The sequence below is a fragment of the Rhinolophus sinicus genome, linkage group LG12, assembly GCF_036562045.2.
Source record: "Rhinolophus sinicus isolate RSC01 linkage group LG12, ASM3656204v1, whole genome shotgun sequence".
Taxonomy (NCBI): Eukaryota; Metazoa; Chordata; class Mammalia; order Chiroptera; family Rhinolophidae; genus Rhinolophus; species Rhinolophus sinicus.
Window position 1 is genome coordinate 55,597,325 of NC_133761.1, and position 14,543 is coordinate 55,611,867.

The window sequence follows — 14,543 nt, forward strand, 5'->3', positions numbered from 1 at the left end:
GGCCGCCCGCCCTCGTGTGGGCTCAGGCGTGGACCTGTTGACAACCGTGCTTCTCTGCAGGTGGTGCGGAGCCTGCCCTCCCCACTGTGGGGCGGAGTTTCGGGGAGCCCGGGACCGTGGGAGGGTGCAGCGCGCTGGGCCTCGGCGCAGACCCGTGAGGAGCGTGGACGTAGCTATGAGTTAAAATCTTCGTGTCTCGTGAAGTCGGGACAGACGAGGGCCTCGAACGCCCGCGTTGTACGGGGCGCTTTGGGGGTGACAGGATACGGGAAGTTGCGTTCTCTAGGGGTCCGCTTGGGACACAGTAAGAACAGGTAGTGGGGCTCTGACTGTGTCACAAGCACTTTACCTGAGGTCTTTTCATTTTCATAATCAGGAGAAAGCAATGTGTGGTAAACGGCTCGGAATGGGACAGTCAGCACGCAGTCTTATTTAGAAGGAGGGAGAGTTTTTTTCTTGACGTTAGACTTTGGGAGCTGGATACGTTTCTTGGTTTTCTTTTACGTTACCTGCCGCTGCACAATCGCCTTTGTGGAACCGTCTCTTCCTGCCAGTCATTAAATGTTGGAGGTGCCCTGAGTCCCGTCTGCTCTCACCCTCTCTTTGTCCTCGTACTCTTCTCTCACTTGTAGATATTCACACTAGGTGGTCTCATCCAGTCTAATGCCTTGAAATACTGTATATTCGAGATTTCTACATTTGTATCCCCAGTGCTTATTTTATCTTGAGTTCCAGATTGATCCAGCCACCTGCCTACTCAACGTCTCTTGAGTGCCTGATAAGTGCCTTCAGCTGAACGTATGCAAACTGAACTTAGGATCGTCTCCTCCAAATCTGTCTTCCTTCGTGTTCCCTATTTCAATAAAGAACATCGCTGTCCATCCATTTGTTAAAGCCCAAAACCGTAAGACTCATTCTGACTCCTTTCTTCGGCTTCCTGCAACCCATTAATTGCAATCTATTTGGCTTTACTGTCAAAATAGACTCCATACCCAACCACTTTTTACCATCTACTTCTCCAGCTGTCCTAGTCCCAACTACCATCTCTTTATTAGACTATTGCAATAGCCTCCTAACTTATGTCTCTGACTCTAGTTTTACCTAAAGTCTGTTCCCCAAGAGATCCTTTTAAAAGGGAAATTGGAGTTTGCCAGAACCCTGCCCAACACCCTTCAGTGGCTTCTCAAGACATCTGCAGTAAAACCCACCCTAAAAAGCCCTACGTATTTTGGCCCCGTCTACTTTTTAGTCTTTTTTTTTTGCCTTTTTCTCTCTGCCTTGTTTGCACTGTCCCAACCACACAGACCTTTTCAAAACATGCCAAGCTCAGGACTTTTGCTCTTGCAGGTCACTCTCTCTGAATTATTCTTCCTCTGATGTTCCCACCGCTTGCTTCTTCCCTTTATTCAGGTCTCTAAGCAGTGACTACTAATGGCTGAATCCAGTGGCTTCTTCTCAGTTCTCGCCACACTTGACTGCTCTTCAGCCTTTGACGTTAGTGGTTTTCCTCTATTGCTTTTACTCTGGTTCAGTATAAAAGTAATGGGTTCTTGTGGTTTAAAATAAAAGGAACGGCGGACATAAAATGAAAAGAAAGAATTCCTTTTGTCTCTACTCCACTTCTTCAGAGGTATCTACGTATTACATCTTTCTTAAAACTTTGTATGCGTATATGCACTTACATGTGTATTCACTTTAAAAAAAAAAACCACACCGATGGGCACATCTGCATCTATTCTGCTTGCTTTTTTTTTCACTTAGTGGTATATTTCAGGCATCTTCCACAAGTAGAACGTTTGCCTCCTTTTAACTAGCATATTAGTTATCTCTTGCTGCTTACAAATTACCCCAAAACTTAGCAGATTAAAGTGGTTTCATTTCGCTTTTTTCTTTTTTTAATTAAAGTTTATTGGGGTGACAATTATTAGTAAAGTTACATAGATTTTAGGTATACAATTCTGTAATACATCATCTAGGCATCACACTGTGTGTTCACCACCCAGAGTCAGTTCTCTTTCCATCACCATATATCGGAGTGGTTTCATTTCTGTCACCACAAAGAAGCTTTTTGTCTTGCAGTGGGTATGAGATATATACAAATATATGTAATTCAAAATTAACTGTAGTAAATGACGTCATGCTGTACGACACCAGAGAAGGGGAAGGTTGAGTACAACAGTCTGGCTTTGGATACCTAGCCTCTTGTCACTGGAGGCATTTATGCAGAGGCATTTATGCAGGGATTCTTGAGAAGAAATTGCTCTGTCAAGGGGCGGGGGGGTCCTGGACTGGATAACTAGCACATATTGAAACATGGAAGTTGATAGTTAGAAATGCCAGGTTTGAAACTTGGCCCAATAACTTATTCCTATGTGCTTCTGGGCAAGTAATTAACTTTTTAAAGCCTGCCTACATCTACCTCACAGTATGATGAGTACTAACAGAGACAAAGCTTCACTTCAGCAACTTGGGGACAAATTAAAAGTCCTAAACTGGAAGAAAATAATAATAAAAGAGACAATGTGGAAAGGGCCCTTAGAACAGGTTCACAGGGCTCTTAGTTTGTCAGTAATTTTTCCATAGTGTGCCTAGGCCAGAAAGTAATACTCAAGAGGTCTATTTATTAAGTAGTTAGGTTCAAGCAACTTAGTAACTATTTAGTTCAAGTAACTTAGTAGTTTTTTCAAAAGTAATATATAAATATCAGAGAAAAATGAATATATTTGTATTCCATTCTTAAAAAACCACAATTCCTTACTAGTAGGATTTGTGTGCCTCTTGCACACTACAACTTCTCAGGCCTTGCAAGCAGATTGACAGTGCCACTCATATCCTGTTCCACATTGATTTTTACAAAGGATTTGCTTTTTATTACAGCAGCTGCTGAAAACCCAGTTTTGCAAAAAATGTGACCTCATCAAAAGGTGGTTTAGTATTGAAACCATGAATTATCCCAGGTTGTACTTCCTGCAGTGCTGGGCAGATGTCAAATATTACTGTGTTCCCTCGAATTTAAAATATCCCTTGGTGCCCTTGGGAGTTTAGTGCTTTGTTCTGGGGTGTTTGGGAACCTAGAATATAGTAAGCTCTCACTACCTTATAGCTACTATTCTAGTTGTTGTTTTTGTGTTGTCGTAGTGATTAATAATTATTAAATTCTCTGATTCCAGAATTGATAATTATTTGATGATTTTTATTTATGTTTCTGGTATGCTCTATGAATGAAGAGTTTACATTAAAGGCAGACCGTCCCTGACTTAAGATTTTCCGATGTCAGTGATAACGTGAAAGTGATACGCATTCAGTAGAAACTATACTTTGCATTTTCAATTGTAATCTTTTCTCTGGCCAGGGATATGCTGTAAGATACTCTGTTGTGATGCTGGGCAGTGGCAGTGAGCCAGAGCTGCCAGTCAGCCACGTGATCACGAGGGTAAACAGCAGATACTTTGCAGTGTATTCATTGTGTTAGGTGATTTTGCCCAACTGTAGGCTAACGTGAGTCTTCTGAGCACATTTAAGGTAGGTTATGCTAAGCTATGACGTTCAGTAGGCTTGGTGTATTAAATGTGTTTTTGACGTAACAACATTTTCAACTTAACAGTGGGTTTATCAGAACATAACACTGTTGTAAATCTAGGAGCATCTGTATAACATGTTTGAATAGCTCAATCTCTTATTTGTCAATTAAAATCACGGAGTTTGAAATATCGGGTGTTTTATATTTATCATGTTTTCTGTTTTAGTATCTCACCAGTAACAGATGTGGCAAATATGTGGACACCGGAGTCTTAGCATCTGATTTACAAAGAATGTACAGGTAAAGAAATGTAGTCTCTAGATTCTTGGGTTTTTTTCGTACCATTTTTAAAGTTTCCACCCTGCCTAAATTTCCATTTGAATAAATAGCTGCTGGCATTAGTTCACCAGTCCCTAAATTCGGAATGCAATTCAATTATACAGACATTTATCAAACACCTGTTATTTGCAAGGAGCTGTCCTTGTTATAAGGGGAAAGAATAGCTATGTCTTATCTTTCAGTACCTTGTAGTCCGGTCAGGGTCAGGAATATTACTTCTTTTCCTGCTTCTTTAATAAATTAAAACCATCAGGTATGATCTCCCTCAGCTTCATGACTCTCTATCTAGAAATGTGTCACTTCATGTAGTCTTCCCACTAAAGATTAAATTTTTTTCTTGAGCTTCTAATCCCACCTCTTCTGATACCTTGTTTCATTAATTACCCCTTCATGGTCTATTTCAGTGTCTCTGTTTTCTTCCCCTTAGACTGCATATTAGTTTGCTAGGACTGTCATTAAAAAGTACCACAGACTGGTGGCTTCAACAACATAAATTTAGTTCCTCATAGTTGTCGAGCCTAGAAGTCCAAGATCAAGGCGTTGGCAGGATTGGTTTCTTTCGAGGTCTCTCCTTGGCTTATAGATGGCTGTCTTCTCCCTGTGTCTTCTTCACATGGTCTTTCCTCTGTGGGTGTCTGTATCCTAACTAGTCATACTGGATTAGAGCCCACCCATATAACCTCATTTTACCTCAGTTACATCCTTGAAGGTCCTGTCTCTAAATACAGTCACATTCTGAGGTACTAAGGGTTAGGACTTCAACATATGAGTTTTGGAGGACACAATTCAGTTCATAACATTCTGCCTTCTTGTCCCCCCAAACTCATGTTCTTCTCACTTACAAATACACTCACTTTGTCCTAGCAGCTCCAGAAGTGTTAACCCATTTCAGTGTCAGCGCTAAATCCAAAATTTCATCTAAATCTCATCTAACTCAGATATGGGTGTAACTGAAGGTATGATTCATCCCGAGGCAGAATTCCTCTCCAGCTGCAAACCTGTGAAACCAGACAAGTTACCTCCTTCCAAATTACAATGGTGAGACAGGCATAGGATAGGCATTCTCATTCCAAAAGGGAAAATCGGAAAGAAGAGAGGGGTCATGGTCTCAAGCAAGACAGAAACCTAGCAGGGCAAATTCCCCTAGACTTCAAGAATAATCTTTGGCTCAGTGACCTACCCTGTGGGCTCACTAGGATGGCTGCCCTGCCCTTTGGAACTAAGGAGGAGACAGTGCCACTCCCCAGGCCCGTGCCCCCTGGGCCCATGGTAGCAGTGGCAGCCCTGCCAACCTCAGCCTCCTTCACAGTCATTCTTCGCTTTTCTTTTTGCAGTAATTCATGTTCATAGCTGAATAGCTCTTTGGGCCTGTCCCGTAGAATCCCAGAAGTCTGGCAGCCTTCTTTCATTTCATCCATCTCTTTCCCCTTCGGTACAAGCAGGCATTGTTTCTGATGCTATAACCCCATTTCTAATCAAGAAAAATTGCACTAGTAAAAATACAAATGCCAAAGTTGCTTGAGGATAGGCTTATGGTCAGTATGATTGCAGTGACATAATTATATATTCATATTTAAGTGATCAATTTAAATTGGGCTGAATGGGAAAATATTGGGGGAGACTACGGTACTAAACTTCTGTTATGTTTTTCAGTGTAGACTATGGTCGAAGAAAAAGAAATGCTTTTAGGATTCAGGTAGAAAAAGGTGAGTCTTTTAAGTGTTAGAGCTCAATAATGGAAGTTATAGAAAGAATTGTTTTAGCTCATGGCCTTTTTCTTTTTGTTTCAGTACTTAGCATAATTACTAGTGAGAAAGAACTCAAGGATCTAACAGAATTAGAAGATGAGCATCTGGCAAAAAGACCAAGACAAGGTGAAGAGGATAATGAGTAAGGATCACAAAACGAAGGGTTTTTTCCTAACATGACACCTACTTGTAAAACTTGCAGTGTCTCTTCATTGCCATTGCGGTCCTGCGTAAGGCTTACAGAACTTCTCCAGTCCTTAACTTCAGACATACTGAAGGCTCACTTTTATCCAGAGAGGTCTGATTGTTTCTTTGTGCCTTTGTACAGCTAGTTTCTGTAGCTGGAGTGTTCACTTCTCATTCACGATCTCCCACTCAGCCTTTAAGCACCAGCCTTCAAAAGGCTTTGTTATTGCATTTGTCAGACTGTTTTAACTCCTTTCTTAGTGTTTCCTTAACTCCTTGTTACAGCTATGTATGATAATGCTTATCATATAGGGCGTTGAGATTAGTTGTTTACTTGTTTGCATTACCAACAGAACTGTCTCATTATCTTTGTTTTCTTCTGACAGACACATAAAAAGGTGCCAATTAATTTTGTTGTTAAGAAAGATTATCCAGTTTTTTATAACTTTATTGCAGGATAATTGACATACAATAAGCTGTCCATTTTGAAAATGTGTAATCTGTTGAGTTTTGAGATGTATATGCTCATTAATCCATCACCATAAACAAGATACTGAACATTTCCATCAACCCCACAAATTTTCTTGTGCTCCTTTGCATTTTATTTCTTCCTCCTCCCCTATTCCCAGACAGCCGTTGATTTGCTTTCTGTCACTATACGTTCACGTTTCAAGAATTTTACATAAATGGAATCATACAGTGTATACTTTTAAAATCTGGATTCTTTCACTTAGCATAATGATGATTTTGAGATTTATCAGTGTTGTGTGTATCAGTAATTGATTGCTTTTTATGGCTGAGTATGTATGGCTATCCCATGGTGTTTTTAATCATTTATCTATTGATGGACAGTTGAGCTGTTTGCACTGTTGGGCTATTACAAAGAAAGCTGCTGTGAAAACTTATATCCAAGATTTTAAGTAGAGCATGTTTTCTTTTTTTTTTTTGGTAAATATCTAGGAGTAGAATAGCTGAGTCAGATGGTAACTGCATATTTAACTGTAAAAGAAACTGCCGAACAGTTGTCCAGAATGTTTGTACCATTTAACCTTTACATCAGCAGTATGTGAGATTTCCACTCATTCCACAGACTACCAACACTTGGTATGGTTAGTCTTTAATTTTAGATAAACTTTCACCATAAGTAGGATGTTAGCTGTGAGTTTTCTATAGATGCCCTTTATCAGATTAAGGAAGTTTCCTAATAAAACTAGTTTGCTGAGAGTTTTTATCATGAATAGGCATTACATTTGTCAAATGCTTTTTTGTGCACTTATTGAAAAGATTTTATTATGGCTTTCTCCCTTTATTAATTTCGTGAATTACATTAATTTTTGAGTGTTAAGCCAATCTTTCTATCCTGGGATAAACCCTGCTTGGTCCTGAGATATTACCCTTTTTATATATTGTTGAATTCTATTTGCTAATCTTTTTGTGTGTTTGTTAATGTCTATATTCATATTGATCAGAATTTTTTCTTTTTTTTGCAATGTCTTTGTCAGGTTTTGGTATTAAGGTTATCCTAGCCTCATAATGTTATTTGAACGTGTTTGTTAGTCTGTAATTTACAAAAAAGTTTGCGAAATGTTACTGTTATTTCTTTCTTGAATGTTTGTTAGACTTCACCCAGAATTCATCTAGGCCTGGAGTCTTCTTTTTGGAAAGGATTTTAACATTTAATTTTGCTAGATATAGGGATCTTCCTATTTTCTTCTTCTTAAGTCAGTTTGGTAAATTGCACTTTTAAAGAAATGTTTTTGTTTCATCTAAGGTGTAAAATTTGTTGGCATAAAGTTTTGAAAATACGTTCTTATTTTCCTTTTAATGTCTGTAGGATCTGTGGTGCTAGCTCCTTTACATTCTTTAGAACTGCTGCTTTTTCATTTAGATTTACTATAATTTTCTTAACTAGCTCCATACTCATGAACATTTGGTTGGTTCCAGTTTTGCACTATTGTATGTGTAATTAATAATCCTTCAGTGCATATATCTTTGTACACATTTCTTTCTTTTTTTATGTTAAAATCCTTTAGTGGTGTTTCTTCTGGAGAGATTTATATTTATATTTTTGAGTCCAAAAAACATCACGTTGGTTTATACTCCAACAGCTTTATATAACAAGTGTACTTCTCTGCACCCTGGCAAACCTGATTATGCTATTATTTCATCTTTGCCAGTTTTATAGGCAAAAATTGATCTATTTTGTTTTTACTCGTGATTTTTTAATAACTAGGAAGGTGACATTTTTTTTGATGTTTCATGTTTCCTTTGTGAATTGCTTGCTTATGGGTTTTGTCTTTAATTTGAGAGGTATTTGAATTTTCTCTATTAGTTGTCAAAACTCTTTGTATAAAATAGCACTTTTTTAATATATTGCAAATACATGTCCCATTTTGCCATTGGCCTTTTTGTTTGTTTATAATGTCCTTTTTTTTTTTTTTTTTTTTTTAAGGAAGGCACAGCTCACAGTGGCCCATGTGGGGAATTGAACCAGCAACCTTGGTGTTATCAGCACCATGCTCTAACCAACTGAGCTAACTGGCCACCCCATATAATGTGTTTTGATTAGAGAAGTTCTGCATCTTTCCCTGGTCAGATCTATCTTTGCCTTTATGGTTTATGTGCTATGCTTTGAAAGACCTCTATCACAAAAGCATATAGAATAATTACCTATACTTTTTTCTTGTTCTGTAGTAGTACATTTAACTCTTGAATCCATTTATAATTAATTTTGTTTGTAGGGAAAAACAACTTTTTTTCCAAATAGTTGAATAATCTACCTTTATATTGAAAAGAACTGTCCCAAGTTATATTAATTGAATTTAATGAACAGAAGAACTCATGGCTTACTAATAAAGGTGGGTCATAGCATTCATGTAAACCTTTTTACATAGGAAAAGCCCTTATTTAATTATTTTCCTAAAAAACTATGTTAAATTGGAGCAGAGTCCTATAGTTACTCGAAGCTATTCTATATCAACTCTTGGTTAAATGAACTGAGACTACATTCTCAATTTATAGTTATTAGAATTTATACTTGTTTTTTGCTGTATTATATGAAACACTCTTTGTAGCTTTATTCCTCATGAACAGACTTGGAAGAGTCACATTTGGTCACACGGCTTGGTCATATTGATTTGTGGATTTATAACTTAAAGTGCTTAATTATGGCTTGCTGGAATATTTCCTCTCCTGGTGTCTGATATTCCTAAATGAGACCCTTAGGTCTGATGGGAATTTGCGTTTCACTTTTATTTATTGCTAGGCTAACGATAACAATTTATTAAGCATTTACTATGTACTAAGGACTTTGCAAGCTCCCATTTCGTTCTCTAATAATCCACTGAGATACACATTATTTATTATCTCCATTTTAGATAATGGAAGCTGATGCTCAGGGGTTAAATAAAAGCTAGTAAGCTGGACTTTGAATCCAGATTTCTCTGATTCCAAAACCTGAACTCTAAGCAACCATAATATTCTGCTTCAGTATATTTTCATGTTTTGGGTAGTAATTTTTTTAGGATGTGGGAGAAAAGCCTTTAAAATGTTTCTTTTCCTCTTTTTACTGAGGTATACTGAAAGCTATTCAGATGATGATTCAGATATGGAAGATTACCCAGATCCACAGGTAAGCTAATCATTGAATGAACCCACTCTGATGTTTTTTTTAAGTGATTATGAACCTTTAGAAAAAAGCCATGTGGAATAGAATAAGAGACTTTGAACATCTTCATCAATAAATAATTGCAAACTTCCTGTGTACAGTGCTGATGAAGGCTTGGGTAGCCATCCTTCCAGTAACTTTGTTTATATCCTATTCAGGGAAAAAGGGAAGAGCATGGCCTGAAATAAGGGCAGACATGAATAGAAAGGGAACTTAATAGTAAAAATGGAGAAAAGGATATATTTTCTGTCAAAGAGCTGGCATTGCCAATAAACAGGCTTGGATTAAAGGGAAGTATGGGAATAGTATGTCAAATTATCTGTAACTTACTCTTGTTTTCCTCATTGGTAATTCAGTTTTTGAATTTATTAACAAAGTCATGTTGATACTCAGTTGTATGTGATCCAGTTTTAAATTGATGGGTAAGTCGTGACTCATTGACGACCTGCTCATTTTCATACTTGGTTCGGTTGTATCCTTAAAAAGCGGTCATTCTTATTTGGTTTTATTTAATTGCCAATTATGAATTGGTACATTAATGTGGTACAACTTTTTGGACAGTACATGTGAATCATCTTATTGGAACACCTGTATTTTTTTACTGTAAGTGTTATCAGAGAAGTTGTTGAAAATGAAATGTAGAAAACTTATTAACATAGGTAATCAAACTTTCATGAGTACCTATTGAATAATTTATTTTAAAATCATGTTTCTGCCAGTCAGCAAATCAGATGAACACTTCCCTGCTCTCCTTATATCGGAAAGGAAATCCTGATTCTGTTTCAAGTACCCCTGAGATGGAGCAAAGAGAAACCACCGTTTCAGTACCACCGATAACTTCCCAAACAGGCTCCATTGCTTTGAAGACCCCTGCCAGGGGTTCTGAAGGAGGATGGTTTATTGACAAAACTCCAGGTGGAAAGAAAGACAATTTTTTCTTGGACCTATCGGATGAGAAAAGTAATCATAAGAAGCCAATATCTGAGATAGAGGTATTTTTGTAGTGAAATTTTAGCGCCACGTAATTAGAGTACATTATAGCCTTTTCATTGAGTGTAATATCAAGCAGATTCTTGTGTTACGTAAATGACATAAGAAGTTGGAAGTACACGTAGAATTTGATCACTTCCCACTGCCACCATCATTTCCATCCTAGTCTCCGCCTCTACTCTTCCGCACTTAACTATTGAAATAACCTTTCAGCTGGAGGGTGCTTCCATCCTTATTCCTCTAGTTTATTCTTCGCACATAGATATCTTTGTACAAGTTAAGTCAGATCATTGTCATTCTCATGTTACAATAAAAACCCTGCCGTGACTTCATTCCACCTAAAATCAAAGATCTTGCAGGTGCCAGTAAAGCCCTGTGTGATTTGGCTGCCCTGCTGCTTCTTTAGTCTTATATACTACCCTCCACCTCACCCTCTGAGCTTTGCTTCAGCCACAGTGGCCTCTTGCTGTTTCCAGAACACACCAAACACCCTCTCACTTGGGATGTTTACACTAGTGATTCTGTCTGGAACACTCCCCAGATTCCTGTGGTTCCCTCTATCATTCTTCACATCTCTCTTCACTGTAATCTTGGCAGAGAGGACTTTCCTGACATGTAAAACAACACATCATTGGATGCTGTTTCCTAACACTGCTTTTTCTGTTTTTAAAGCACGTAAAACCACCTGACTTACTGCGTAATTGTTGAGTTGGGTTTTTTTCTTTGTCTCCACTAGCATGTCCATTCCAGGAGAGTGGGGACTTTGTTTTATTTAATAATGTGTCCCTGGCTAAAATACATCTAGCATGTAGTAGTCAGTTTGTTGAATGAGTGCCAAATGAACTTTCTGAGATGCATTTACTAGTGAGAGTTAAAGAATTACTACTTGGGGGGATGGATGTATTAAGGACGTTGATAGTTGTAGGAAGAAGGGAAGATAGCTGCTAAAACAGTGATGATTCTTTTCATCTAGGATAATACCTTAAGGGATCCTACATAAATGGATGCACTATGAGAATGTGTAAAATAAGTAGGCACTCTATTTTTTTTAACCTTTTTAAATTGAAATATACCATACGTAGAGAAAAATGAAGCTTGAATCACAAAGTGAACACATTGGGCATCATTCTTAACGGATTCTTTCTGATGCCTGGCAGAATGAGAGGAGATTTAAAGTAATCTGTCCCACGAGAGAGTAGCGGTATTTGCTCCAGGGCTCACTGTCCAGTGTGGTAAGTGCTAGCGAGCACTTGAAATGTGGCTAGTGCAAATGAGGACCTGAATTTTAAATTTAGAAACAAATAGTTCAGTTGTTAGAAAATTTCTAAGTATGTTTGGAACAACATGATTAGGTGAATCTACTTTTTCAGCTGTACATTTTATGAAATCGAAGTACAAATCAGGTATTTCCCATGAAAATTGAGTGTCCGAATTGAGATGTGCTATTAGCATAAAGTATACATCAGTCTTTGAAGACTTACTACGAAAAACAATATAAAACATCTCAATAATTTTTTATATACTGACTACAGAAATGATAATGCTTTGAATATATTTTGTTAAATAGACTAAATTAATTTCACTTTTTTCATTTTTTAGATGAGGCTACTAGAATATATAAAGTCACATATGTGGCTCGCATTGTATTTCTCTTGGACAATGCTGCATTAAGTGGTTTCCAAGAACTAAGCCTTTTGATTGGCAAAACCTTTCCCATCTTGAATTATTAATGGTCCTTTTCCATATCTTTTTTTCTTGAATCATCTGTCTTTAAAGAATATTATTATGGTTGGCAAGGTCAAGAAAAGAGCTTGACTCTTAGGTTGAATTGTGCATTTTTATGGCTGTCAAAGCAGCTCTGTGGTTGTATTTAATTTAGTGATTCACCAGATGTCAGATGAGCACCAACTATGTGAAAGGCTCAGTGAGAAATAAACGGTGGATGTTTAATGTCCTGACTCCAGAAGCTCACGATTCAGAGAGAGTGACATAGACAGATGAATCCCTCAAATCAAGGTAGATTGTGGTAAGCTGTAATACAGTTGCAAATTCAGTGTTCTGCGGATGTGAGGAAGAGGTTAATTCTAACTAGAAGAATCTGGAAAGGAAGTTTTCAAATGTTGGGACATATAAATTGAGCTCCTAGACTATGAGAAAGAAGGACATCCTTGAGCAAAGAGGTTGGGAATAACTAGCAGGTGAAAGTGCTAGGGCAAGAATGGATTTTCTAATGCCCATCTTTAAGAAAATTGGCATTATAGTTTCAAGCATGGCCCATTTAAATTTCCAGGATTCAAAGGAGTCTTCTCTTCTGGAGAGTAATAGAAAAAGGAAAGGCAGTTTGAAGAGCAAAAGAAACAAAAGGAAGAAAGAAGATCTGCAGGAAGTGGATGGAGAAATAGAAGCTGTGCTGCAAGAAAAAGGTGAGATGCAGGTTTGAGGGTGGTGGAGGCCGTGTTTGCTTCGAGAGAGGGGTTGCTCTTCCAAGCTGTCTGCTTGGGGGACCGTCTGTGTGCAGAGACGTTTATTGGGAAATATTTCAGTATCTTCTGGATCTTTGTTTACGTAAGGATTATTAAATATAATTCTGAGTTATACTGAATCACTAATCTTTTCACCTACTTTTTTATTTACCAGCTAAAGCCCGGGGGCTAGAATTCCAGATCTCCAGTGTGAAGTTTGAAGATGTCGGAGGCAATGATACAACATTAAAGGTTATTCAAATTCAGAATTTCACCTCCAGTGGGTATATTGCTAATCAGTTATGCAAACCAGGCCTGTCTCTGTTTCTAATAGGAACTGGGTATAGAAAAGGAGACTGGGACGGTGAGAAAGGCAAGCCCGACTTGTACCCTTTCAGGGTACTAAGGGATAAAAGAAGCATAATACCTGTGTCTTTGTCACCACTTTAATTATAGTGTACATAAAACTCATGCTTTATAAGTAGTGTTATTTAAAAGTGGTAATTCTTAGTGTCTATTCCAGTTACCATGCTAGTTGCTTTTCATTATATCTGCAAGGTAGCTATTATTACCACTTAGGAAAGGGAAACTCAGATCAGTTACTGCTGAAGTCACACAGTAGATACCAGAGGTAGGATTCAAAGTCAGGTGTAAGTTGAAAGCCTGTACTCTCTCTCCTGTATTTTGCTGCTCCAAAGAATAGGACATTTCATTCCACATTATTCTTTCTCTCTTGGGCCTGGAAAGACGTCTTTGCTCTTTATTCCCTGCTAGGAAGTCTGCAAGATGCTCATACACATGCGTCACCCCGAGGTGTACCAGCACCTGGGCGTCATACCCCCTCGTGGGGTTCTTCTTCATGGACCACCAGGCTGTGGGAAGACATTACTTGCACATGCAATTGCTGGGGTGAGGTTTGCTGACACTTAGTTGTTTTTGTTATTTTTGTTGTTATTTGTTTGTTTTTACCGTGTTTCCCCAAAAATAAGACTTAATTGGACCATCAGTTCTAATGCATCTTTTGGAGCAAAAATTAATATAAGACCCGGTATAATATAATATAATATATAATATGATATAACATAATACCAGGTCTTATATTAATTTTTGCTTCAAAAGACGCATTAGAGCTGATGGTCCAGTTAAGTCTTATTTTTGGGGAAACACGGTATTTTTTCTCTTTGGTCAGCTTGAATTAGACTTGGATATTTTCAAGAGAACTGAGCCTTCATTTTTTTACCTCTTACATGCTGCTGTTTGTGACATGCTATTTTTTTAAATATATCCAGTTATTTATATGGCATGGGTTGAGTGAGAAGCAAAATCATGTAGCTGTGAACAACCGTTTTTTTAACATGTAGTTTATATTTTAGTTACTTCTCTTTCCCTTTAAGCCAGTGGTTCTCAAGTGTAGTGAAGTAAGAAAATTAAGGATTGTGCTGTTGTTCATAGAGCTAAATTTATTTAAAATTTTCATTCATAGTCATGTTCTTATACATTTTAGTGTTAAAATATCCTTTCTAACATGGTGATAATAGGTACTTAATTGGCAAAATAAAAAATTAGCAATCTTATTTACTTATTTACTCCCATCAGATTTTTCAGAAACCGTATTGGGTAATAAAATGCAA

General features: G+C 37.7%; 1 protein-coding gene across 6 annotated transcripts in view; it reads left to right on the forward strand.

Moving 5' to 3' along the window:
* NVL (nuclear VCP like) overlaps positions 1 to 14,543 on the forward strand; it is a 70,457-nt gene that overhangs the window by 218 nt on the left and 55,696 nt on the right. For 2 of the 6 annotated variants that reach the window (XM_019716054.2, XM_074316946.1), the window contains exons 2-9: positions 3,747 to 3,820; positions 5,513 to 5,565; positions 5,650 to 5,749; positions 9,367 to 9,424; positions 10,180 to 10,452; positions 12,741 to 12,873; positions 13,088 to 13,164; positions 13,687 to 13,821. In XM_019716054.2, the coding sequence (XP_019571613.2) occupies positions 3,747 to 3,820; positions 5,513 to 5,565; positions 5,650 to 5,749; positions 9,367 to 9,424; positions 10,180 to 10,452; positions 12,741 to 12,873; positions 13,088 to 13,164; positions 13,687 to 13,821 (903 nt within the window). Of the gene's footprint in view, positions 1 to 131; positions 315 to 735; positions 905 to 1,609; positions 1,631 to 3,398; positions 3,523 to 3,746; positions 3,821 to 5,512; positions 5,566 to 5,649; positions 5,750 to 9,366; positions 9,425 to 10,179; positions 10,453 to 12,740; positions 12,874 to 13,087; positions 13,165 to 13,686; positions 13,822 to 14,543 lie in introns of those variants that run through there. The other 4 variants (XM_074316944.1, XM_074316947.1, XM_019716055.2 and 1 more) reach the window with 4 other exon arrangements.